This window comes from Fusarium redolens (genome assembly GCF_020744475.1).
Source record: "Fusarium redolens strain MPI-CAGE-AT-0023 chromosome Unknown BKA55scaffold_7, whole genome shotgun sequence".
NCBI classification, from domain to species: Eukaryota; Fungi; Ascomycota; class Sordariomycetes; order Hypocreales; family Nectriaceae; genus Fusarium; species Fusarium redolens.
Window position 1 is genome coordinate 166,538 of NW_025763670.1, and position 19,790 is coordinate 186,327.

Genomic DNA, 19,790 nt, shown 5'->3' on the forward strand with positions numbered 1-19,790 from the left:
CCGATCTACACAAATGGAGAGAAGCTCTCTACGAAGTCGCCGACATCGCTGCCCGACGAGAGTTTCCCGACCCATCACCACATGATCACACATCACAGAAAGACAAAACACCAAGAAGACCATCGGGTGTAAGCCCGATAGAACTACAATACCGATTTGAGGCCGCGATATCACGCGCGAAACGAATGCACGATGCCAAACTGCCGATCATGGCAAAAAAGGCACATGACGAAGCGATAAAATATGGGGGAGAGATACAGGCGATTGAACCGAGTGCTATTAGTGTTACCGAGCTGGTTGACATGGAGATTACTTATGTGCGTATCATCAAGGCATGTAGTCCGTTTGTGGACTCGTACGAAGCGCTTGCATGGGAGAGGCTACAGAACCTCAAGTCCAATCTTCTTAAACATACTGGTCACGGGAATGGCACCGAATTTCGTACCGAACAGGAGAAGGTCGGGATTTTGTGCGCTGAACTGCGCGATCGAGAGGGAGCGGTTGAGTTTTTGAGAATGTCGCTTGACGCATACTTAACGAACCGTGAGGAGTACGAAGACAGAATACCACGAATATCGATGCTGGTCTGCGAACAGTACGAGTGCATGGGGCAGTGGAATAACTTGGATGCCTTCAAGAAAGTCATCTTCGACAAATTGGGCTACGATCCAGCCTCGGAGCCGAATGCACTCGCGAACACGATAAGATGGTGTCGCCAGCATGGCTATGAAGCTTCTGATGTCGAGGGAAGACTACATATACCGGAGGAGAGCTTTGTTGAGAGTACACCGCTTCACGATGCTGCTGCCGATACGACCGTCGAGATGGAGATCATCCATCAGCTGATACCTATAGTATACCATGCAAGACCAGATGCGAACGGTGATACACCCCTCCTCGTAGCAGTACAACACTCCAACAATCTCGCGCTTCAGGCACTCCTACGAATCTCCGGGTCTGTTCATGTTTGGGACTCTAAAGGCGGTACTCCATTGCATCGATGTGATAATGATGAGACACTGAGACTACTGCTCGAAGAGATCAAAAAGCCCGTTCACCACTCCTGTCCCAACGAACAAGACTTTCGGTTCGTCGACAAGGACTCGACAGATGGCTACGGCGAAACAGCTCTACACAAAGCTTGCGAAAAAGGAAACGAGCGCATGGTCGGCTTGTTAGTAGCCGAAGGCGCCGACGTCAACCTCGTCTCCGGATCGAACGAGACCCCATTGATGATAACATGCGTACCATCTGAGCTAAAAGGGAAGGGCAGGCTGAGCAAAGAACGACGGCGAATTGTGGAAATACTGGTAAATCGCAATGCAGATACCAAGCACAAAGATGACTGGGGCAAGCCCGCTGCTCCAAAAAGTCTCAAAGCGAGGGGATACAGCGAAACGGAGATTGGCAAGATGCTCTCGCCAGACTTGACACGAAGATTCACAAGAAGATGGGTACAGGAGAGATTTTCTGTCTCCACAGGTAGTAGTTCCGAAAGACCATCCTTCGCAACACTCAGCGCCGTATCATCGTCGTCACCAGTCGAACTCGTTGGCGACATACCCTCGAGACCAGCGGAGTTGCCCTTGGCGCCGGTATCGAGTTATGTGCCGCCTTCAGGGTATGAGTTGAGATCAGGAGGGACATGGTCAGAATTACAATTAGCTGAGCTACCAGGGTCGACGCCTGTTGTGTCGGTCGAGCTGGAAAGCAGGCCAGTGGAGGTGGTCGAGTCGCCGAATCAGAAGTTCTTGAAAAATGGGAGGATGAAGAGTATTAGGAGGAAATTGAAGATATTGGGTGATCGGTGATGAAGTGTGGAGGGATGGCGATTGCTTGGTGTTGAGACGTCTGACGGGCCAAATGCCTGGAGACTTTATGATGGAAGAGGGATCGATGTATGAGAGTTATAATACCCTGAGAGTGTATGAAGTATTTGAACCCTGTGGTATGTCGATGTTGGTAACGTGGTGCTAAAGGCTGAAGAAGTAGATGAAGATTTGGTATAGATTGAACATGAGGACGTAACTTGCCTAGCCAGTTTAAAGATGATGTAATCTAAAGTCAGGTCTAGATCTAGTAAGCAATTAGTGTCATAGATCAGACAAGACGCATCTTTTGAGGACCCTTATCGATGATGGTGTCGATGTGAAGATTGGTCGCATTGATCGACGCCATGATGGTAGACCGCCAGAAATATTCTAGCTTCATACATGTAGGAGATTGACGCCCTGAAGCTCTCGGTCTAAGTTGCAATGGTTGCGATTAATGTAATAGCAGAATATTGGAGCCGAAATGAATGCGCCGTTTCAATGAGAAGGCTCGGTCGCACCAATGGATTCCTCGCAAGTGATGGCCTCTCGTCTCATGAAGATTGATGGTCTGCACCTCAATGCCATATTCATGAGCTAGGAGGGCTACGGCCCTGATACGATGAAAGATGGTAGTTTCTCGAATCAGCGAGAATGTAAAAGAATGGTGAATCTGAAGCCTCGAGGCGTTGCTGAAGTACGCACAGTTCACAACCTGTTCACGACATTCTTGGTCCCGCGCTCGTCCTTATTTTTCGCCCGCCAATACTGTGCTGAGGTAACTGGCTACATACTGAAGGCCAGGTTCCCCGTACAATGGTCGTCGCGCCTCAAGAGTCTGAATGAACACACACGCTGTTTCCTAGGCACCATCGCAGCCGAGAATGGCCACAATTCACGGTCTTGTCACGATGACTCAATCGCCGTCTCCGTGGGTGGCGATGGCTCTTTTCCCCATGTCGTCACAGGTTCCATGGCGAACAGAAAAGTTCGGCCTTGAGGTGACACTAAAAACTCGCTTCGACGTCGTTTTTGTAGCTTAGCTGTTCGTGAGACTGGGCGGACCAAGAAACATATGTGAGAGACTCGGGTGGAGGATCGTGATAGACTTGCTTAGTATTGAGATCGACCATAGAGAAGGACAGAACCTTGATTTCTTACGAGAAGTAAGAAAAGACATTCAGTTGTTTGGCCAGAAGATGTTGAAGTTCCATTGGGTATGGGAAGGATGGAAAGTGTGTCAAAGGGGAGAGGGTCGGGGAGATCAACTTTAAAGGAGATAGGATCCCAGACGGATACTGGCAGTGCAGTGAGTCAGCAAAGCTAAATTATTCTGCGACGGATAAGAGCCTCATATTATTTAAGGATAAAGAATTTTAAACTCTGTTCGTTCATACGCCACGACTGCCTAAACTCTCGCCCCTGACTCTTGAATCACAGTTTAGACACCATCTCGTCTTCACCAACCAAGTCTGAGCAAGACCAGCACAAAGTCCCGTTTACCAAAGCATACTGAAGCAATACAGCAACTCTAACATACCCTCGGATGCCCATATTCCATCCCTAACACTACAATAGATGCATATCGAACCCCAGAGACTCACAGAGAATTATGTAACTATCCCCAGAAGTATGCGTATCACTGAATTTTAAATTAGACTTCAGGGTCACTGAACATAAACACTCCCTTGATTTCCCGCTCGAAAAATATCATCATGGTTACTGCTTTCTTCTTACAAGCACATCAAGTTATTCTGCTAACAGCTCTTACTGCTGTATCACTGTCTTGCAGACACTTGTAACCACTATCAAAACGTCGCGCTACACTTGCTGATTCTTGTAAGCCACTTTTCAAGAGCCCGCGGGACTTGAACATGTTGCTAACAGTGATTCAGTTCTTTGTTGCTTGACAACCCGACACTCTTCAATGTGTTGGTGAGGGATTCTATATACAACCCTCCTGTCAAATCAACATCAGCATTCTGTACATCTGTCATTCTTCTTTCTCTTCTTATCTCAACTCAAGTCCTCCTGTCGTCATTTAAGACAGTATCCGCACATTTAAAGTGTTGGTAGAGGCATATTTCTCCTGGTCTAGTCAGAGCCTTGGTTACTTCAATACCATGTGTCTCCTCACAATGCTCAACGCTGGCCGTACTCGTCATATGTCAAAGTCAAAGTCAATGCCCCTTCCATCTAAACAAAAAATGGGCTACTCAAAAATTGACTACTCCTCTCAGCAAGTCTCAAGTGTTTCGGCAGGAGAGACCTCTGCTGCTCGAACAAGCCTCCCCTCATACTGTGACTTTATTACAGAGTGTCCAGTTGAGGAGGAAGACCCAAGTTGGAGCTTGTTCGAGGGAGAATGGCACGAAGACGCAAAAAAGTGCACGCTGCGTATGAAGCAAGAGTACCTAGACCAGTTTGAGAACCCAGTTGACCCCTGGGATAAATACTACAACCATACTGCTGAACCAGAATCCACTTTGGAGTCTTGGCCAAAGCCCAAAAGCACCTGCAGTATCTCACCACCAGCCAGCAAGTCAAAACAAACCCCTGGCTGGACCGGTGAATACTCTTCTATGACAGAACATGGTGCAAGTCCTAAAGTTTCACAATGGACTGGGCAATACTCTGATCCCTATGAGTATAGTGTCTCGCCAACAATGACAAGACTTGGCAAATGGGCTAAACCACTGGTCCCTGGCGGCAAGCCAGACTTCAAGTGGATTCTGGAATATACATCAGAATAAAAATATGGTTGCAACTTCTTTCTCTCTCTCTTTTTTTTTTTTCTCTCAGCAAGCTAAACGAAACTCTTTACAATATTGGTGGTGTTCTTTTTGGTGTTGAGTTTGCAGCGTGGTGTTTGGGGTACAAAAATGATTTCTGATCTCAATAAACGAGTCAGTAAAAAAGCGGGTGTTTTAATGGTTGAAGTGGTCTCGATAAACGAGCCTGCAACCAGTCCAGCGTTGATCTTATAAAAAAACATTGTTTTTCTTCTTCTCAACCAATTGATGACTTGCTTTATGATTGCATATTATAATGAGTCCACTACTTCACAGTATATTGGTGGTTTTCACCTAAAATCACTTATAGTAATTCAGATTTCGACCTAAACAAATAATGACGAAATGTTGCATGAATCCTACCTACCCTTTGAGCTTACCAATGAGGTGAAATGCATCACGTGTTAAGCAACTAAAATGAGGAGGTGTTCTCAACCCAAGCTATATCAGTCTATCTTCCTAGATGTTCCTTTTCAAAAGCTATTCTTAAATCATATAGGTTCTTTAACTAAATCCCACAATGAGCGATTCAATGGCCCGTGAAGATCTTACCAAGAGGAAGCTTCCTTCTATGACTCTTGCGAGAGGTATAGAGTCTCTACCTTCAGCAGCCCAAGCACGTACAGCTTCAACTTTAGATGATTCTTCGACAAGATTTAAAGTCCCTGGCGTTGCAGTTGTTACTGGGGGTTTGGGGACCATTGCATTGACTGTTGTTCGATCACTGTTGCAGCATGGCCTGACCGGGCTGATGCTGCTTGACCTTGACGTTACTTCGGAGTCTGCAATAAGCAAGGTTGATGAGCTGAAGAGGGAGTTTCCGGAAATGACAATTGAGGCTGCGCCTGTGGATGTAACCGATGAAGACGCTGTGGCAAAGGCCATGGCTTCAACAGTTGAGAAACTTGGCGGCATCAACTACCTCCTCTGCTTCGCAGGCATAGTCAACTGCACTCATGCCCTCGACCTATCACCCAAAGTCTTCAGAAAGCTCCTCGATGTCAACACAACTGGAAGCTTCATCTGCGCCCAAGCTGCAGCAAGAGAAATGGTCAAGGCAAACACCGGCGGCCGCATCGTCTTCATCGCTAGCATTTCAGCACATCGCGTTAACTATCCGCAACCACAAGTTGCTTATAATACATCCAAGGGAGCTCTTTTGATGCTGAAAAGTAGCCTCGCGGCAGAGTGGGCGCGGTATGGAATTACTGTGAATAGCATTAGTCCGGGATACATGGATACTATTCTCAACGAGGGAGAGGGATTAGCAGATGCAAGGAGGTCATGGGCCGAGAGAAACCCGAGTGGGAGAATGGGAATGCCTGAAGAACTGAGTGGAGTGGTTGTGCTATTATGCTCCAAGGCTGGTAGCTATATCAACGGGTCTGACATGGTCGTCGATGGTGGAGGAATAGTGTTTTAAGCACCCACCATAATCGAATAAGCGCTGATATGCAGAGAGTCTCTAGCCAACTACCAAAAGCAGACACAAGAATATCAACGCCAATTCCGAGGCGGAGCCATCACGTAAACGCGATAACTCCACGCCTGCTTATATGCCAAGTCCGACTCCGCCAGGGATCGGCTATGTAAGTAAGCGGCCAACAAAAACAAGACAATTCAACAAAATAGACACTCTTTGCTCCCCAAATAAAGAAGACGCATGTGAAACATTCGGAATTGGTTTATTCCAGAACCGAGGTCGCAATATTCGGAAGCCATGGAAGCTTAATTGGGGTCATAGCGGCCGAGTTCCACTGAAACTTAATCCTTCTCAAACTCCGACTTCCCCTCTCTCATCGCTTGAACTCCGAAAGCTATGTCTTCAAGATCGATATTCGTGAGTGATGAAGACGATCATTATTGGCAGTGACTGAGTGAATATAGGGAATTTTATTCATTGGGCTGATTGCTTCTTTCGTTTACGAGAGGATCAATCTGATTCAGACATTCTATCAGAATGCTCCCACGCGTGTCACCAAGGTGAACAACATCGGGAAATATGAAGTCAAGTTTGAAGATCAGATAAGGAGCTGCGAAGATGTCTTGCTAATTGAGGAATACCACCTCGCAATTCTTGCCTGTGATCCAGGAAGAGAGCGTCACAACACTGTCATGGTTCGTCTAAGCCCCCAACAGTTGGTGATTGTTATTGACAAGTGCAGGGAATCTTTGAAGGAAATGTTTCCATTAATGCTGAGCTTTGGGCATACGACTACACAAACACCAATAGTCCTGACTCTGAATCCCTCAAGAGGATCAAACTGGCTGGATTCCCTCATTCTTCCGATTTTCACTCCCTGGGCATGGCGTTTGATCTTGAGACGTCTAATCTCTTCGTCGTTAGCCACGCCGTGGTAGGCTCACGCATTGAGCTATTCAATCTCGACATCGGATCATTGACGGCCAGTTATATCCGGACGATTCAGCATCCACTCATCAACGCACCAAATTCAATCGCTTCGATCAACGGCCATGAATTCTACGTGACCAATGATCACTACATCACCAAGAAGCAGTCATTCCTGTTGAGTAACTTGGAGACGTACCTTGGCCCACCGACAGGCTCAGTTGTACATGTCACTCTCAAAGATACAGAGATCGATGTCAAGGTTGTCGCGTGGGTTCCTTTCGCCAACGGTATCGAGATTCTCAACAGTTCAACCGTTGCAGTGGCGTCATCCTCACGAGCAGCCATTTATATGTTTAATACCCCAGACGCCACAACCTTCAAAGAAACCTCCAGGATCAAACTTCCTTTCCTACCAGACAACCTCTCCGGATCTGGCGGTAAGCTCATGATCGCAGGACATGGACACATGCCTGTTCTGACGAAGTTCACTCATTCGCGTCGTTTTTGCAACGACCCTGTTGAGTATGAACGCGCGAACCCTACTGTGAAGGAATCTTGTGTCAAAGAACAGGCTGTTTCTTGGGTTTCTGAATGGAGTGAGAGCGAAGGATTGAAGCACCTTTATGTTGATACTGAGTACCCGTCGAGCTCGACTGTTGTCAAGGATGCTGGAAAGGGCGTTGGAATTATCAGTGGTCTCTACGCCAAAGGTATTTTGATTTGGAGAGATGAGAAATAACAGCATACTAGCTTTGTGGTCATCCCGGAGTATTGGAGAGAAAGGTTTCAGGGGTGAGGGATTGTATCTGAACCAGTGGATGCAAATGCATCCCAGCATGGTAATGCTTCACGTTGGCTGTGGTCATTCAGTATGCATCTGATTGAGAGTATATGGAAGGGCGTCCTCAGATTTCGCAGGCATTCGCAATTGGGAACGAGACTGAACAACGGAATTTCGGCTAGAACGCTTCGTAACATCTTCCGTCATTTCACTATCTCAAACACCGTCAAGGAACAGTATTGGATAAAACATTCACAGGAGTTCTGAATAAGGCACTTAGGTAGTGAATCTGTGATCTCATCATATCGCTCCGTGAATAAGTCCAGAGGCTCAGGTATAAATTTTCCCATTGCGTAAAGTTTGGACGAAAAACGATCAATTTCATCGCATCTAGACCCCAAATTCTCGAGAGACCGCGCTATCATACCATGATGAGTTCTCCCACCACTCCCCAAGCTCTTCCTGCCGATTCCTTGGCTTGCGAAATCATTTACTTGTCTCCCGTCCCTTCAGCTTCCACGACCAAAAAAAACCAGCCTCATCAATGTGCCCGTCGAATGATATGCCAGTGTCCTGGATGCCATGGCTGCGAACGTTTCATCACGCACTGGGCCACGTACCAGTGCGCAGTTTGCTTTCGTAACTGCCCTGCCTAGGGCTATCGACCTAGAAAAAAACTTGGGTATCCGGTATCGATCACATTCTTGGTATAGTTTTGGAAATGGGAAATGCTGGATGCTGGCGCTGTCTGGGCGGAGCCTTTGCCGATTTATTGTTCGCTCCAGATAGCCTTGTAATGAGTGAAAAAAATACGTCATAACCCCCCCCAAAGAACTCGTCTCAAGTTGTAGTGACATCAAGCATTGTAAAAAGTTTCTTCGTTGATATCATTCTTCGTGATGACCACGTCGTGCAACTTCGTCGCCTGAAGCTGAGGCAGTTCGGGACATCAATAGCTTCAAAGACCTCACCATGCAAGGTTAAAGTCTCGAGATTGGGAAAGTTTGAGTCGTCGAAGTCGCCTGGACCGGGTTGGGACATCTTGCCGAGCTTGATAGATTTGATGGAACGTCGATGAGGTTTGAGGATATCCCCAACCAAGGTTAGACTCCTTTGGGGGTCTTTTCTACCCTCGAACCGGAAGTTGTGCTCCCATTTCAAAGTGAAGTGCTCTAAGCTCTCGAGCCAGTCCACAAATTCTCTTATCGTGTCGGGATGTTATGATGAGTTGAAGAGAACGAGACTGGAGAGACAGAATTTAGACCTTAAATGGGGATTGCATAGCTGTTTGTGGTCAGTGACTGGCTGCCTCGATGCACTTGGCTGGATGGTATTATAATACTCACGTCGGCTTGAACGTGACAGTAGCTGACAGGAGCGTGCCAGGCGCCGTGCGCACGACGAATAATCAAATGCTTCAGACTTAAGTAGCCGCCGTCTAATCCTACTTGAGTATCGTACAGTTCTAGAGCATCACCATAAGCGAATATACTCTTCAATATATCGATACGTTCCAATTGTGGCATGGTTGTTCTTGCGTAGAACAGTACACTGAAGGTGACATTTCCAAGCCCCAGGAGACATATGCCATGTGTATCACCAGATATGATCAAGGTCCGAGTGTTAGAAAGCCATCTAGTACAACTCAGGACAATCCAAACGAAGGTACGCATATTAGTAGGGAAATCTAGCGCCAAAGGGTCCTGAATGTCGTCTGAAGGAAGGCTGAGCGACTCCTCCACATCGGGTTCTGGTATATTTCCTCTGTTATCCAGTATGAAACGAGTACAGTAGCGGCGAAGTTCTGGATTATCTCACAGTGTCAGATACAGGCGTACGCATTGTGCGTAAGTAGAGAGTCGCCTGTCGCAATGGTCCTCGCTGTCGTTATCATCATCCTGATTCCGCTCCCAGTAGAGGTCGTCGTCATCACCGTCATCGGTGTGGAGGCATATACAAGAATAAAGGCTCTCGGTAGCGATTGCGTTGAATCTGCGGCAGGCCAAGGCCAAATAAACAAGATCGCTGTAAGGAGGGAGTGCTATGTAATTCGGATGGTCCTTGGGCGACATCGGCTCCGAGGCTTTGTCGATGATCAGGCGTAGCACTTCATCTGGGATCGTGAGGATCTGGCACTGCTTGCCCTTCGATTCGCCCTCCATCGTCGTGAAGATTTGAAGCAAATGATGGGTTGAGAGAAGGAGGAACGAGAAGGGACGAGAATGAATCCGAGTAAACCTAGAGGCAGAGACGGCGGGCGGCTGGTATTGGTGGCACTGGCCGGCAGGTGCTGAGAGATCAGTAATAAAGTAACATAAGTTGCGTATTATTTTAGAATAGAGATTATCAAAAGATATAAATTTAGAATAGGAGTAACTAAAATATAGTAACTCTTACTATAAGACTTTTAGTAGTTTAGGATGATGTCCATAATTTTTAAATACTGGTTTAGGAAAAGTTTAGTAAGGACTGTTGTTTCTTCTAATAAGAACCAACAATACTGGCCGTTTAATGATAAGGTGAACTACACCGACACAATCACCAAGTCCTTTGGCATCTCCATTGAACCGCGACAATAGACGACAAGATAGTTGGACAACATCAAACACAAGCGGGTCTCGATACTGCCAAATCGATTGCTCTAGACCGCTATCGTCAACTGACTAAGGGAAATATTTAGTGGGGTGATGTTCTTTGTGGCTGCCCATCTCCACAAATTCATGGAGAGTTTTTTTCCATTTTCTTTCTTTTCTCGATATTCTTTCTCCACTCGAGGACCCTGAACTTTCACTTTCAATTCATCTCTCAATTCACCACTAAGACTCTCAATCACCGTCAACATGCCTATCTCAAAGAAGGATCGCGTAAGTTATTGAATGATGTAGACTGTCAGCGGTGAACCGATTCTGACATTTCGCAGAGAAACAAGGAGCACAAGAAGGCCGACGCTGCCGGTACTCGCGCTCCCGTCAAGGCCAACGGTCTCCCCGTCAAGGCCCCCAAGCCCACCTCCATCGTACGTATCTCTCCTCTCATCAAGTAGATATCAACTAACGCTTTCAGTGCCAAAACTGCCGCAAGGAGATTGTCAACACCAACAAGCTCCAGCTCGAGGTCCACGCGTCAACACACGACGCTAAGCTCTGGCCCAAGGAGAAGTGCTGGCCCAACGACTTCCAATAGATCACAAATTGATCTTGGGTATTAGGATGGTGAAGATGAAAGGCGTTGCTACACAATAGCGCATGACTGGCTGAATTTGAGGGGGTGCGCGGTTTTGAGTCGTGGTAATGATTCATGAAGAAAGATAGACTGACAAAAAAGATGAATGAACAATTCAGGCGTTTCTTTGATAATCTAAACACTGCCTGATCTAGTGCTACTCCAAGTGTCTATCTCAGACAAACTCAGTTTATCCATCTCAAGATCCACCTCGAAAACACCAGACGCACCTTCAACAGCTTCATTCGGTCCTTTGATTGGGAACCTCTCCCGTTTCAGATATATACCGCCATCCTTTGTCGTCATGTAAAAGGTCAACTCTCTCCCCGCCAAGCCCTCAGACCCTGATTCAGCTGGCCCGATAACAAAGTGCCGAACTCTCATTTCATCAGGCGGTAACACGCCATACTGGGTCATAAAGCTATCGACGTCTTGTCCTGATATGCCATGTTCGAGATCGATCGTTCTCTGCGCAACGACCTGAAGTGTATGGCTGTTCCAGAGACTTTCTTGCGCAGCACAAAGAACACCCATTAACCGAAGTGCCTCGATACGAGTTTCTAAATCGCGACATTTGATAGCAACGAAGAAGAGATATGGCGCGAAACCCATTTCGAAATGAAATTCAGACGGTGTTGATCTGGTTCGCAGTCCAGCCAGTTGCCTAGCGCCCTCAACCATACGCTTGAAATTTGGGATGAACTTATCGTAATCTGTTTCATCGGTAACGAACTGCACTCGCGATAATATCATGCAGACTTCGTAAACATGGAAGAGCCATATCCGCGATGTCAACGATGCTTGTATCAGCTCAGCTGGTGTTTCAGCTTCGAATTTGTCGAATGCAGATCTCCACTGATCCAACAAGTCATGTATCTCATATTGCTCGAGAAGAACATCCGGTGTAGCTGGCTCGTTTCTCATGTCACCGAGACGGTAGTCGGCTGTCCGCCGAAAATGTTGTATAGTCATGTTGTAAACAGCATCGATCGAAGTCTGGGCTTGAAAATATGAAGAGAAGGACTCGGGTATTTTTGGAGATTCCGAATAGCCCATGGGCTGTGAGTCGCCAAAGTAGAACGGCAAGATGCTCATGCGCCGAAATATCGGTAATAGATAATGCAGCGCCCATTCCGGTGGATTTCCAGTGTTTAGCAGGTTCATTCCATGATAACAATGCTTTATCGCCATATCTCCATTGGACTGTAACACCTCGATGCATACAAACATGAGGCAAGTCAGTAACGCCAATATTATATCTGGTTTATGTGGAGTTTGGAGTTCCCGAATCGCAGCATTATAATGCTTTAGTGCAAAGACATTCCTTTGAGCCGCAACAGCCGAGGAGTTGTCTTTTGATTGGAGGCTCTCGAAAAGAGAACTGATCGTCATGATGGAATGCCTAACAGCAGGTTCATGATCACAGAACTGTAAAACAACATTCGTCCAGAAGTATGGGTCGATAGGCCCCGATAACGACGGCGCTGCAACCCTGCAGAAGAACTCAATAGCCCTTGATTCGGTCTTTACATTGTTGCCCAGGACGTGATTCTGGGGACGGTATAGTTGGAGGTGAGAGTATGAGGTTTGGTTATACCCCAGACCATGACATCTGCGACCAGCGCTAATGCATCGCTGACACGTTGGTTTGCCTTCATCGCATTTTATCTTACGCGCCCTATAGAGAATGCGTTAGACTGCAGATTTAATGTTTAATCTCGCTTGTGTTACCCACTTGCACGTTGAGCAGCCACTTCTCGTTTTGAAATTCCCTTTACGAGGCATTTCGACGAACTCTCGGTTAAATGAAGTTGAGAAATGTTGGTTCCAAGCTTCCAACTTCATCAAAGTCGCATTACATAAGCGACAAGCGAGTCAATGCGGGGCACGGCCGGCCAATTGGCGATCGCCAAGCCATAGGGCTGTGACGATGCTACCTAACAAAGTATCAAACCAACAACATCCGCGACGATCCGAGTTTTCATCGTATTGTGACTGCCAAAAAGTGATGAGAAAAGAGGCAAAAAACATACAACAGTGAGGATTCCCCGGTCGTCACCGACCCGAGTACTAATTCACCGCTCCTCGGCTTGACGATGGGAGAGCGGACGGGATCCAGTATTCTCCGAGGGCTGTGGTCGTATGTGAAGGTTTGGGGACGATAGAGGCACTATAAAGGACTATTCTGATATGGGTTCGTATTGTAGATCGATTAGATAGGAGAATAAGAGATCAGAGGTGGCTTGATGTCCGTCGTGCGGATATCTCCGTGATCTCGAGCTAAGGCTATCGCTTCGCGTGGATGAGGTTCTTGTGGCGCTTCGAGCCGTTGAAGTCTATCATCGTATAATGTGAAATACTTCATATAATAGACTTAATGTAAATTTCATCTCGACATATCGATTTTCAACTATTTCAACCAAGTTTGAAGCAGACCATTCATCTAAACACCAGTGTTGTTACCAAGACCAACTCAGCCCCAGTAACAAACCCATGTAACTCATTCTTCGTTTCAATCTCTTTCATACGAGAAAAATCAAAAGAATCTCTTGTCTCCTTATCCTCAATCACATTATCGTCGCACCACAGTAGTCTGACTCACCCTCACCCGAGGTTATTCTTAGACGCCACTAGCAAGCTGATAACAGGGATCCCATCCATCCATCCTCTCCCTCTTCCCCGCCCAAGCTTATCAAGTCACTTGACATCCCCCTCGCACCACCAATTTCCGTGCTACGTTGCAAATCATGTTTCCTTTTTTTCTTCGATGCTACCAATCACTTCGGTATCGTATATGCTTGTAAGACCTCAGCACCTTCCTTCACACCAAGATCGACGAGATGCTCCTCCCTCGTATTTGGGGTCTGAATGTGCGTAGTCCAGTAGTTAAATAGTAATACTAAAACCTTGGAAGTGCATAATATTGATTACAATCTTCTTCATCTCGTATTTTACATCTACAGCCTCAAAATGCATTCCTTTGTCTTCCTAGCTATCGCAAGCCTCGCTGCAGCTCACGTTCCTTCTGTCAGCGTTCCATCATGTCCTAAATCAAACAGCATCACATTCTCAAAATCCGTACCCGATCAGGACCCCTTTCCCCGTACGAAAATCGACCTCTGCTATACCTCTACTGCTCTCTCTCTAACCTTCACGGCCCTGGACGAAAAGAGCTTCTATTTCAACTCTTCGCAGGGTACAAACGATGATATCTGGGAATACGAAGTCGTCGAGGCCTTCATCTACAAAGGAACTAAGGATCCGCAAACATATCTCGAGTACGAAATCAATCCCAACAACGTAACATACCAAGCCTTCGTCTACAACCCAACCAAAGTCCGTGAAGAGGGAGCTCCGTTCGATCACTTCTTCATCACGGATCCAGAGGCCGATGGTTTTGAGGCGAAGACGAAATTGAATAGACGTGCGGGAACGTGGGTTAGTAAGGTCAAGATTCCGCTGGGTTTGTTTAATGTCGATCCTGGATGTGCGAAGGGAACAAAGTGGAGGATGAATTTCTTCAGGACTGTTACGAATCCGAAGATCTTTCCTGATCAGGAGCTTGGAGGTTGGAGTTCGCCGGATAAGGCGAGCTTTCATATCACCAAGTTCTTTGGGCATGTTGATTTTATTTGAAGCTGGACTGGACCATGGACTGGCAACAAGACTGAACATAGCTTGAAAATCAATTCCTATTGACCCCCTACATTTGTTGATGATATTTTCTGTGAAGCCTAAGAAACAGCTAAGATTACATGTCGGGCTAATGCTCGATCTATCCGAAAATTTGACTTTGATACTTCTCGCAACGGGTTTGAATGCACTGGGTCAGACGGAGTAAGCACAGTAAGACAAGGTAACATCACCAGTCCCTTCGTCATTATGAGAGTACGTCAATTCATTCATTACTAAGACATCCCCAACTAGGTAATCTGTTTCTGGAATCCTGGTTCCATAGCAATAGTATTTCACAATTTTCCATCTTCCCCTTTATCCCCATTAAATAATACCCACGACACTTAAACACTACCTCGCTCGGGTTGCTTTTCGGGATGACCAGAAGGTAAAACATCGGCAAGAGTCTCATCAGTGCCCTTGAGATCGTCCTCAGTGCTCACGTGGTCGCGAATCTTGAGGAGGATGACAGGTGCAGCAACGACGAGAGATATGGAGAGAAGAGTCCAGTTGCTGATGAACTCAGATCGGTAGGAGATCTTGCGTGCATCAAGGTTATTGACTACTGCGGCACCGACGGACTGGATGCCCTTGTAGAAGCCGACATAGTTGGCAGATCGTCGACCAGAGTTGGACAAGGCGCCCATAAACCTAGCAAGATTAGCAAAGTAAAATTGAAGGCTACAACTGAGGAGACTCACCAGTAGACAGTAGCCTGCCAAGCAGCATCGTAGAAGCCGTAGAAGATGTACAGAAACATGGGTCCAGCGTATCCAGAGTCGGTCCAGTCGCCTGGCACGAATCCTGAATCGGGAGAAACAGTCTCACGAGTGTAGGTTTTTTCGAAGGCATAACCTCCACCCCAGATAGCAAAGGTCAAGACAAATAGAGCAGCCCAAGCAGCCTTGGCACGGGTGGTACGGCGGAACTTCTCAATATCGAGAAGCCAGCCCCAGAGCGCGGCAGCGAGAATTTGAGCCAACCAGTACAGCAGGCCATTGAGCGCTTTGGTTCGGGTATTGAAATAGGCGCCGTTTACAGAGTTTTGTTGGTAGACGTAGAACCAATTGGATGAGAAGAACATGGGGAAGAGAAGAATGACGAAAGGTTCGAAGCGAAGTGTCTCCCAGAGACCCCAAAGCTCGCTCTGCCATGTTGGGTTCTTCATGAGGATGACGCGAGAACCGTCCTTACGGATGATGTCGTTGGCGTTGCAAAGTGTGAGGGCAAGGATGGCACCGAAGAACATCAGGACGATGAAACCGATATAAGTTCCATCGCTGACGGTCTTGTTCTCTTTGATGTTGATGTTTTCACCAAGGGGAATCTGCATGTTAAATTAGCATTGGTATAGAGGAATGGACCAAGAAGCTTACCAAGCTGCCAATAACAGCGCCCATGTTGAAAATACCCCAGAACCAAGCGAAATACTTTCCCTTCTTGTTCTCGTGAGGATACGAGATCATGATGGTACCCTGCGCGGTCCATAACAAAGCAGCACAGAGACCGAGCCAAACGCCAGCAAAGATGTTGAAGCCAGGAACATGCTTGTGGACCGAGACGAGAAGACTGATAGCGTAGATACCGTAACCGACACCACCGAAAGCGAGACATAGTTTGACACCGAGTACGTTGACAAAAGTACCGCCGAAGAAGCCAAAGACTGCAAAGGTGGCGTAGAGAGCCGTGTTCTAGCCCAGTCAGCGCGCATCACTCGGAAGGAATGCAATGCTCACCATGTTGTCAGCCAACGTGGGATCAGTTTTACCACCGCCACCGAGACCTCCGAGAGCATTGAACATGCCAGGACACATGAAGCAGACAAAGGCGACCATGCCAAGCTGAATGCGCGGCGAGGCATACCAAGGGAGAGTCTTTCCAAAGAGGCTGAATCGTCGGTATTTCCATCCACGCGGAAGATCAACATCGGTGTGATCATGGTAATCAGCCTCTGTTGACATGCCGCCCTTTGAGGTAGCGGTTGGTTGTTCGTCGGCCATGTTTGAGTGATTGATGGTGAAGCTCAATTGGAGTAGCCGTTGAACCGTTGTAAGAGAGGAAGTGGATGTTTGGCTGATTTAAACCCGTTGAAAAGGCGGGGGTGGAGATGGTGATAATAAAGAAAGAAGTGGCATGGCAGTGGAGACTGCGATAATGGGTACGAACTGGAAGGAGTGGCACGCGACCCGTAAGATTCGGTGACTACCAAAATAAACACCCAAACACTGGACGGCGGGCAGATTATTGAGGGGGGAGGAGAAGAGATGAGACGAAGGACGGTCCTGGAGGCTATCAGTGCGACGTTACACTGGGGGAGCGTGCCCTACAGTACCAATGGACCCCCTACAATGAATGCATTGGACCCGACCCAATGTCCCCATTGATGCCCGTTACTTATCGCGGGGTCAAGATAGCCTAGCCCTGCTCAGTGCGCTGATAGGCGATAGGGCCAGCCACCTGACAGGCTCAAGGTATGATCTACAGATCCAGTTCAAAAGAGGGTGCGAATCACCTTCCGATAGGGAGATAGTCTAGTCAGATTAACTCAGTTAGGCTCTCTGTGGAACATGCCATGCAACAACCTACGGCAGCAATCCGGCCATTTATCACCAATTGCTGCTCATTTGATAACGGCTGCTACTCCAAGTGCTACGTTGAAGCTATTCGCACCCGACCTTTTGCTTGCTTGCTTGGCTTGGTGTAACCAGCCTCAAACCTCTCTAATCTCTCTTCTTTCCGCAACCGGACGCTTTCTTACTTGGTTCGGTTGGTTACAAAATGTCACGAGCAAACAATTCTTCTTCGGGTCGAGTGGTTTCTCACTGTGCATCGTTACTCGACAATCTCATCTGTATCTATGAAATCTAACGGCGTATCACGACGTTGCTTTGGCCTTGAAGTGCCATCGCTTCGAGACGGGTCAGCTGCAAGGATTGCAGTGAGAATGACGACCCTGGTTAAGTAATGTTTCAGCCGTGATGCACAAAGGGCTCCAGCTTACATTTCAGCTCGAATGATAATGTAACACACGTGCCTCTTCTGCAACGCTGACTCAACACCAAATTGCAATGCCTACCATCACTTCAAGTAACAATACACACCTATCAAAGAAGTCCATTATTTATTCCTCTGTCTAACAAAACAACGCACGTGAGTATAATCTATATTATAATTATTCATACTAATAAAGTATTCGAATACTAACTAAACATTAACAAAAGCTATGAGAATAGGAACAGTGAGTAACTTATTATCCATGGATTGTACATATTGATGTACTAATACTATCAAAGGTGATAGAGCTCGCGTCAAAAGTCTTATTTCTCTATCTAGCCTAGGTAGTTCCTCTTGTTTCTTCCATTTCTCCAGGAGCCGAATCGATTTCTTCGAAAGAAATGACGATTTCCTCATCCAAAGGACTTTTATCTACACTAAGCTTGATAAAAGTCCTGTGAGTCACTTTGTATGACTCGACGCTGGGTATAGATGCCCCATCAGAATCGGGAACATCTGCGATGAGTTTGGAAACTATCGCTGGATCTGTGTTGATATGCTTCTCAATTTCATCCGCTGCCTGGCTGAGAGGTACATCATGATTGCTTTCACTGGCAAGCGAAATAACTCGCAGCATTGCAATGAGATTCTCATCGAGAGGATCAGGCCCCCAGCCGACAGCCTCTAGTGTCGAAGCGCATCGATCACTGATTCTATCAAACAGTTGAATGCAAAGATTGTGCATTTCTACGTACGGAAACGCAAGCTCCCGTGCCTCTCCGGCCAAAGCTAATGCAAATTGTCTCAGTTGTTGGTCAGGGGAAAGCGGCGCTGACTTTTGCCGGTCTTTAGACTTGGGATTTGCGATCCGGTTCTTCACTTTCCTTTTCTCTTCTAGGTCGAGAGAAATAAGGACGTTTGTGCCGTCATCGGCAATCGTCTCTTTGTGTAGGCTCGCAGATACGACGTAAGCCAGGTCGTCCCATGATAATTCTGGGAGCCCGCTACGTCGATTAACTGTTTCGGCGAATATCATGGACACTGGAGCTATGCCCGGAGCTCCTTTGGTGAATGATTTGAAAAATTCTCGTGGCGCCTTGCGTTGAACTCTGCTTTCTTTGGGTGTTTTCACAGCGGACGCTGGATACCCAAGCTGGATCAAGAGGCGTGTCATGAAATGTTTACGACTCGCTGGCTTATCCGCGAAAAATAAGTCGCGCACCTCGAAGCACTTTTCGAATGCTTCCATGTCAGGCCACCGCGTCTTGAGTATCTCGAGCTTTTCCATAGAGTTGTACAAGTGAGCCATGACTGTCATTACGCCAGCATTCTTGGTAATCCTCAATGCCATTTTGGCCGCGTGTCCCCTAGCATGGAATAGATATAGACCAGAAAACGCTGGCAAGATCTTGAAGATTTCGAAGGTAGCCTCGTCTTGCTTGTTTTGTTGATCTTCAGGTTCACAATACCCCACGATAGTGTCAAAACGCTTGACGAGGTGGCCGATGCTCTCACCAACGTTTGAGGAGTCAGTGGGCGAGCCTGGACGGGAGAGATTGACCATGAAGGCTTTCAGTTGGTCTCTCATGTGCTTTGTATGTTTTCGTAGCTGGAAAGAGCCTCGTGCCAAGTCCTCCCGTGTGAGATGGAACACATCAAGGTGGACTTGACATGCGAATGCGAGGTTGAGCGAAATCATGTGATGACAACTCGCTCCATATGCATAGCATGAGAACTTATCTATGACTCCACACTCCCTACGTTTTGTGAGAAAGACCAGTGCTGCGTTCCAAAACCGTGCTGCCATCAGCTGGTCTACTGAGAGTTCCAGAGTGGCACCGTCGCTTCCTGGTATGCCGCAACGAGTCTTCAATCTGCTTATCATCTCGGAGGAAGACAAGATTTCTTCCTTTGGATTTGGGAACATCGCACTCAGAGGCTCAATAATTGTCAGCGCATGTGAGAACGTGCTGTCGAAGAGCTCAAACAGCTTAGTATCTGCATGCCTGCCATTCCAGCACTCGTCGATTTCCTGTAAGGAGTAACCCTCTTCAGTGGCTTTGATGCCGAAATATGTCCTCGCAACTTGGAGGCAACCGCCATGTTTTTCGAAGAGTGCGGATGACTGGTCCATCAGATTCTGTATCATATGGATGCCAGTA

At 47.0% G+C, this 19,790-nt stretch overlaps 8 protein-coding genes across 8 annotated transcripts; 4 read left to right on the forward strand and 4 right to left on the reverse strand.

Moving 5' to 3' along the window:
- Nucleotides 1-3,949: 3,949 nt before the first annotated feature.
- On the forward strand, nt 3,950-4,564 carry BKA55DRAFT_509592 (uncharacterized protein; the record flags this gene model as incomplete). The annotated part of the gene is made up of 1 exon (XM_046187534.1): nt 3,950-4,564. One exon carries the CDS (start codon nt 3,950-3,952, stop codon nt 4,562-4,564), a length of 615 nt encoding a protein of 204 aa, XP_046049748.1.
- A 559-nt stretch (nt 4,565-5,123) lies between these two features.
- BKA55DRAFT_662996 (uncharacterized protein) lies at nt 5,124-8,042 on the forward strand (the record flags this gene model as incomplete). The annotated part of the gene is made up of 4 exons (XM_046197645.1): nt 5,124-6,017; nt 6,073-6,192; nt 6,491-6,721; nt 6,769-8,042. The coding sequence occupies 4 exons, from the start codon at nt 5,124-5,126 to the stop codon at nt 7,693-7,695; spliced, it is 2,172 nt and encodes a 723-aa protein (XP_046049749.1). The 3' UTR covers nt 7,696-8,042.
- Nucleotides 8,043-9,551: 1,509 nt separating this feature from the next.
- BKA55DRAFT_688999 (uncharacterized protein) lies at nt 9,552-9,899 on the reverse strand (the record flags this gene model as incomplete). The annotated part of the gene is made up of 1 exon (XM_046199294.1): nt 9,552-9,899. The coding sequence occupies one exon, from the start codon at nt 9,897-9,899 to the stop codon at nt 9,552-9,554; it is 348 nt and encodes a 115-aa protein (XP_046049750.1).
- A 565-nt stretch (nt 9,900-10,464) lies between these two features.
- BKA55DRAFT_565807 (uncharacterized protein) lies at nt 10,465-11,082 on the forward strand. Its single transcript, XM_046192551.1, has 3 exons — nt 10,465-10,601; nt 10,658-10,753; nt 10,801-11,082. Exons 1-3 carry the CDS (start codon nt 10,578-10,580, stop codon nt 10,918-10,920), a joined length of 240 nt encoding a protein of 79 aa, XP_046049751.1. The 5' UTR covers nt 10,465-10,577; the 3' UTR covers nt 10,921-11,082.
- Nucleotides 11,083-11,094: 12 nt separating this feature from the next.
- Nucleotides 11,095-12,744, reverse strand: BKA55DRAFT_511123 (uncharacterized protein; the record flags this gene model as incomplete). The annotated part of the gene is made up of 2 exons (XM_046187673.1): nt 11,095-12,637; nt 12,695-12,744. 2 exons carry the CDS (start codon nt 12,742-12,744, stop codon nt 11,095-11,097), a joined length of 1,593 nt encoding a protein of 530 aa, XP_046049752.1.
- Nucleotides 12,745-13,929: 1,185 nt separating this feature from the next.
- BKA55DRAFT_509188 (uncharacterized protein) lies at nt 13,930-14,595 on the forward strand (the record flags this gene model as incomplete). The annotated part of the gene is made up of 1 exon (XM_046187507.1): nt 13,930-14,595. One exon carries the CDS (start codon nt 13,930-13,932, stop codon nt 14,593-14,595), a length of 666 nt encoding a protein of 221 aa, XP_046049753.1.
- A 383-nt stretch (nt 14,596-14,978) lies between these two features.
- Nucleotides 14,979-16,634, reverse strand: BKA55DRAFT_689003 (major facilitator superfamily domain-containing protein; the record flags this gene model as incomplete). The annotated part of the gene is made up of 4 exons (XM_046199295.1): nt 14,979-15,285; nt 15,336-15,961; nt 16,011-16,325; nt 16,371-16,634. The coding sequence occupies 4 exons, from the start codon at nt 16,632-16,634 to the stop codon at nt 14,979-14,981; spliced, it is 1,512 nt and encodes a 503-aa protein (XP_046049754.1).
- Nucleotides 16,635-17,968: 1,334 nt separating this feature from the next.
- BKA55DRAFT_689004 (uncharacterized protein) lies at nt 17,969-19,777 on the reverse strand (the record flags this gene model as incomplete). The annotated part of the gene is made up of 1 exon (XM_046199296.1): nt 17,969-19,777. One exon carries the CDS (start codon nt 19,775-19,777, stop codon nt 17,969-17,971), a length of 1,809 nt encoding a protein of 602 aa, XP_046049755.1.
- Nucleotides 19,778-19,790: the final 13 nt, after the last annotated feature.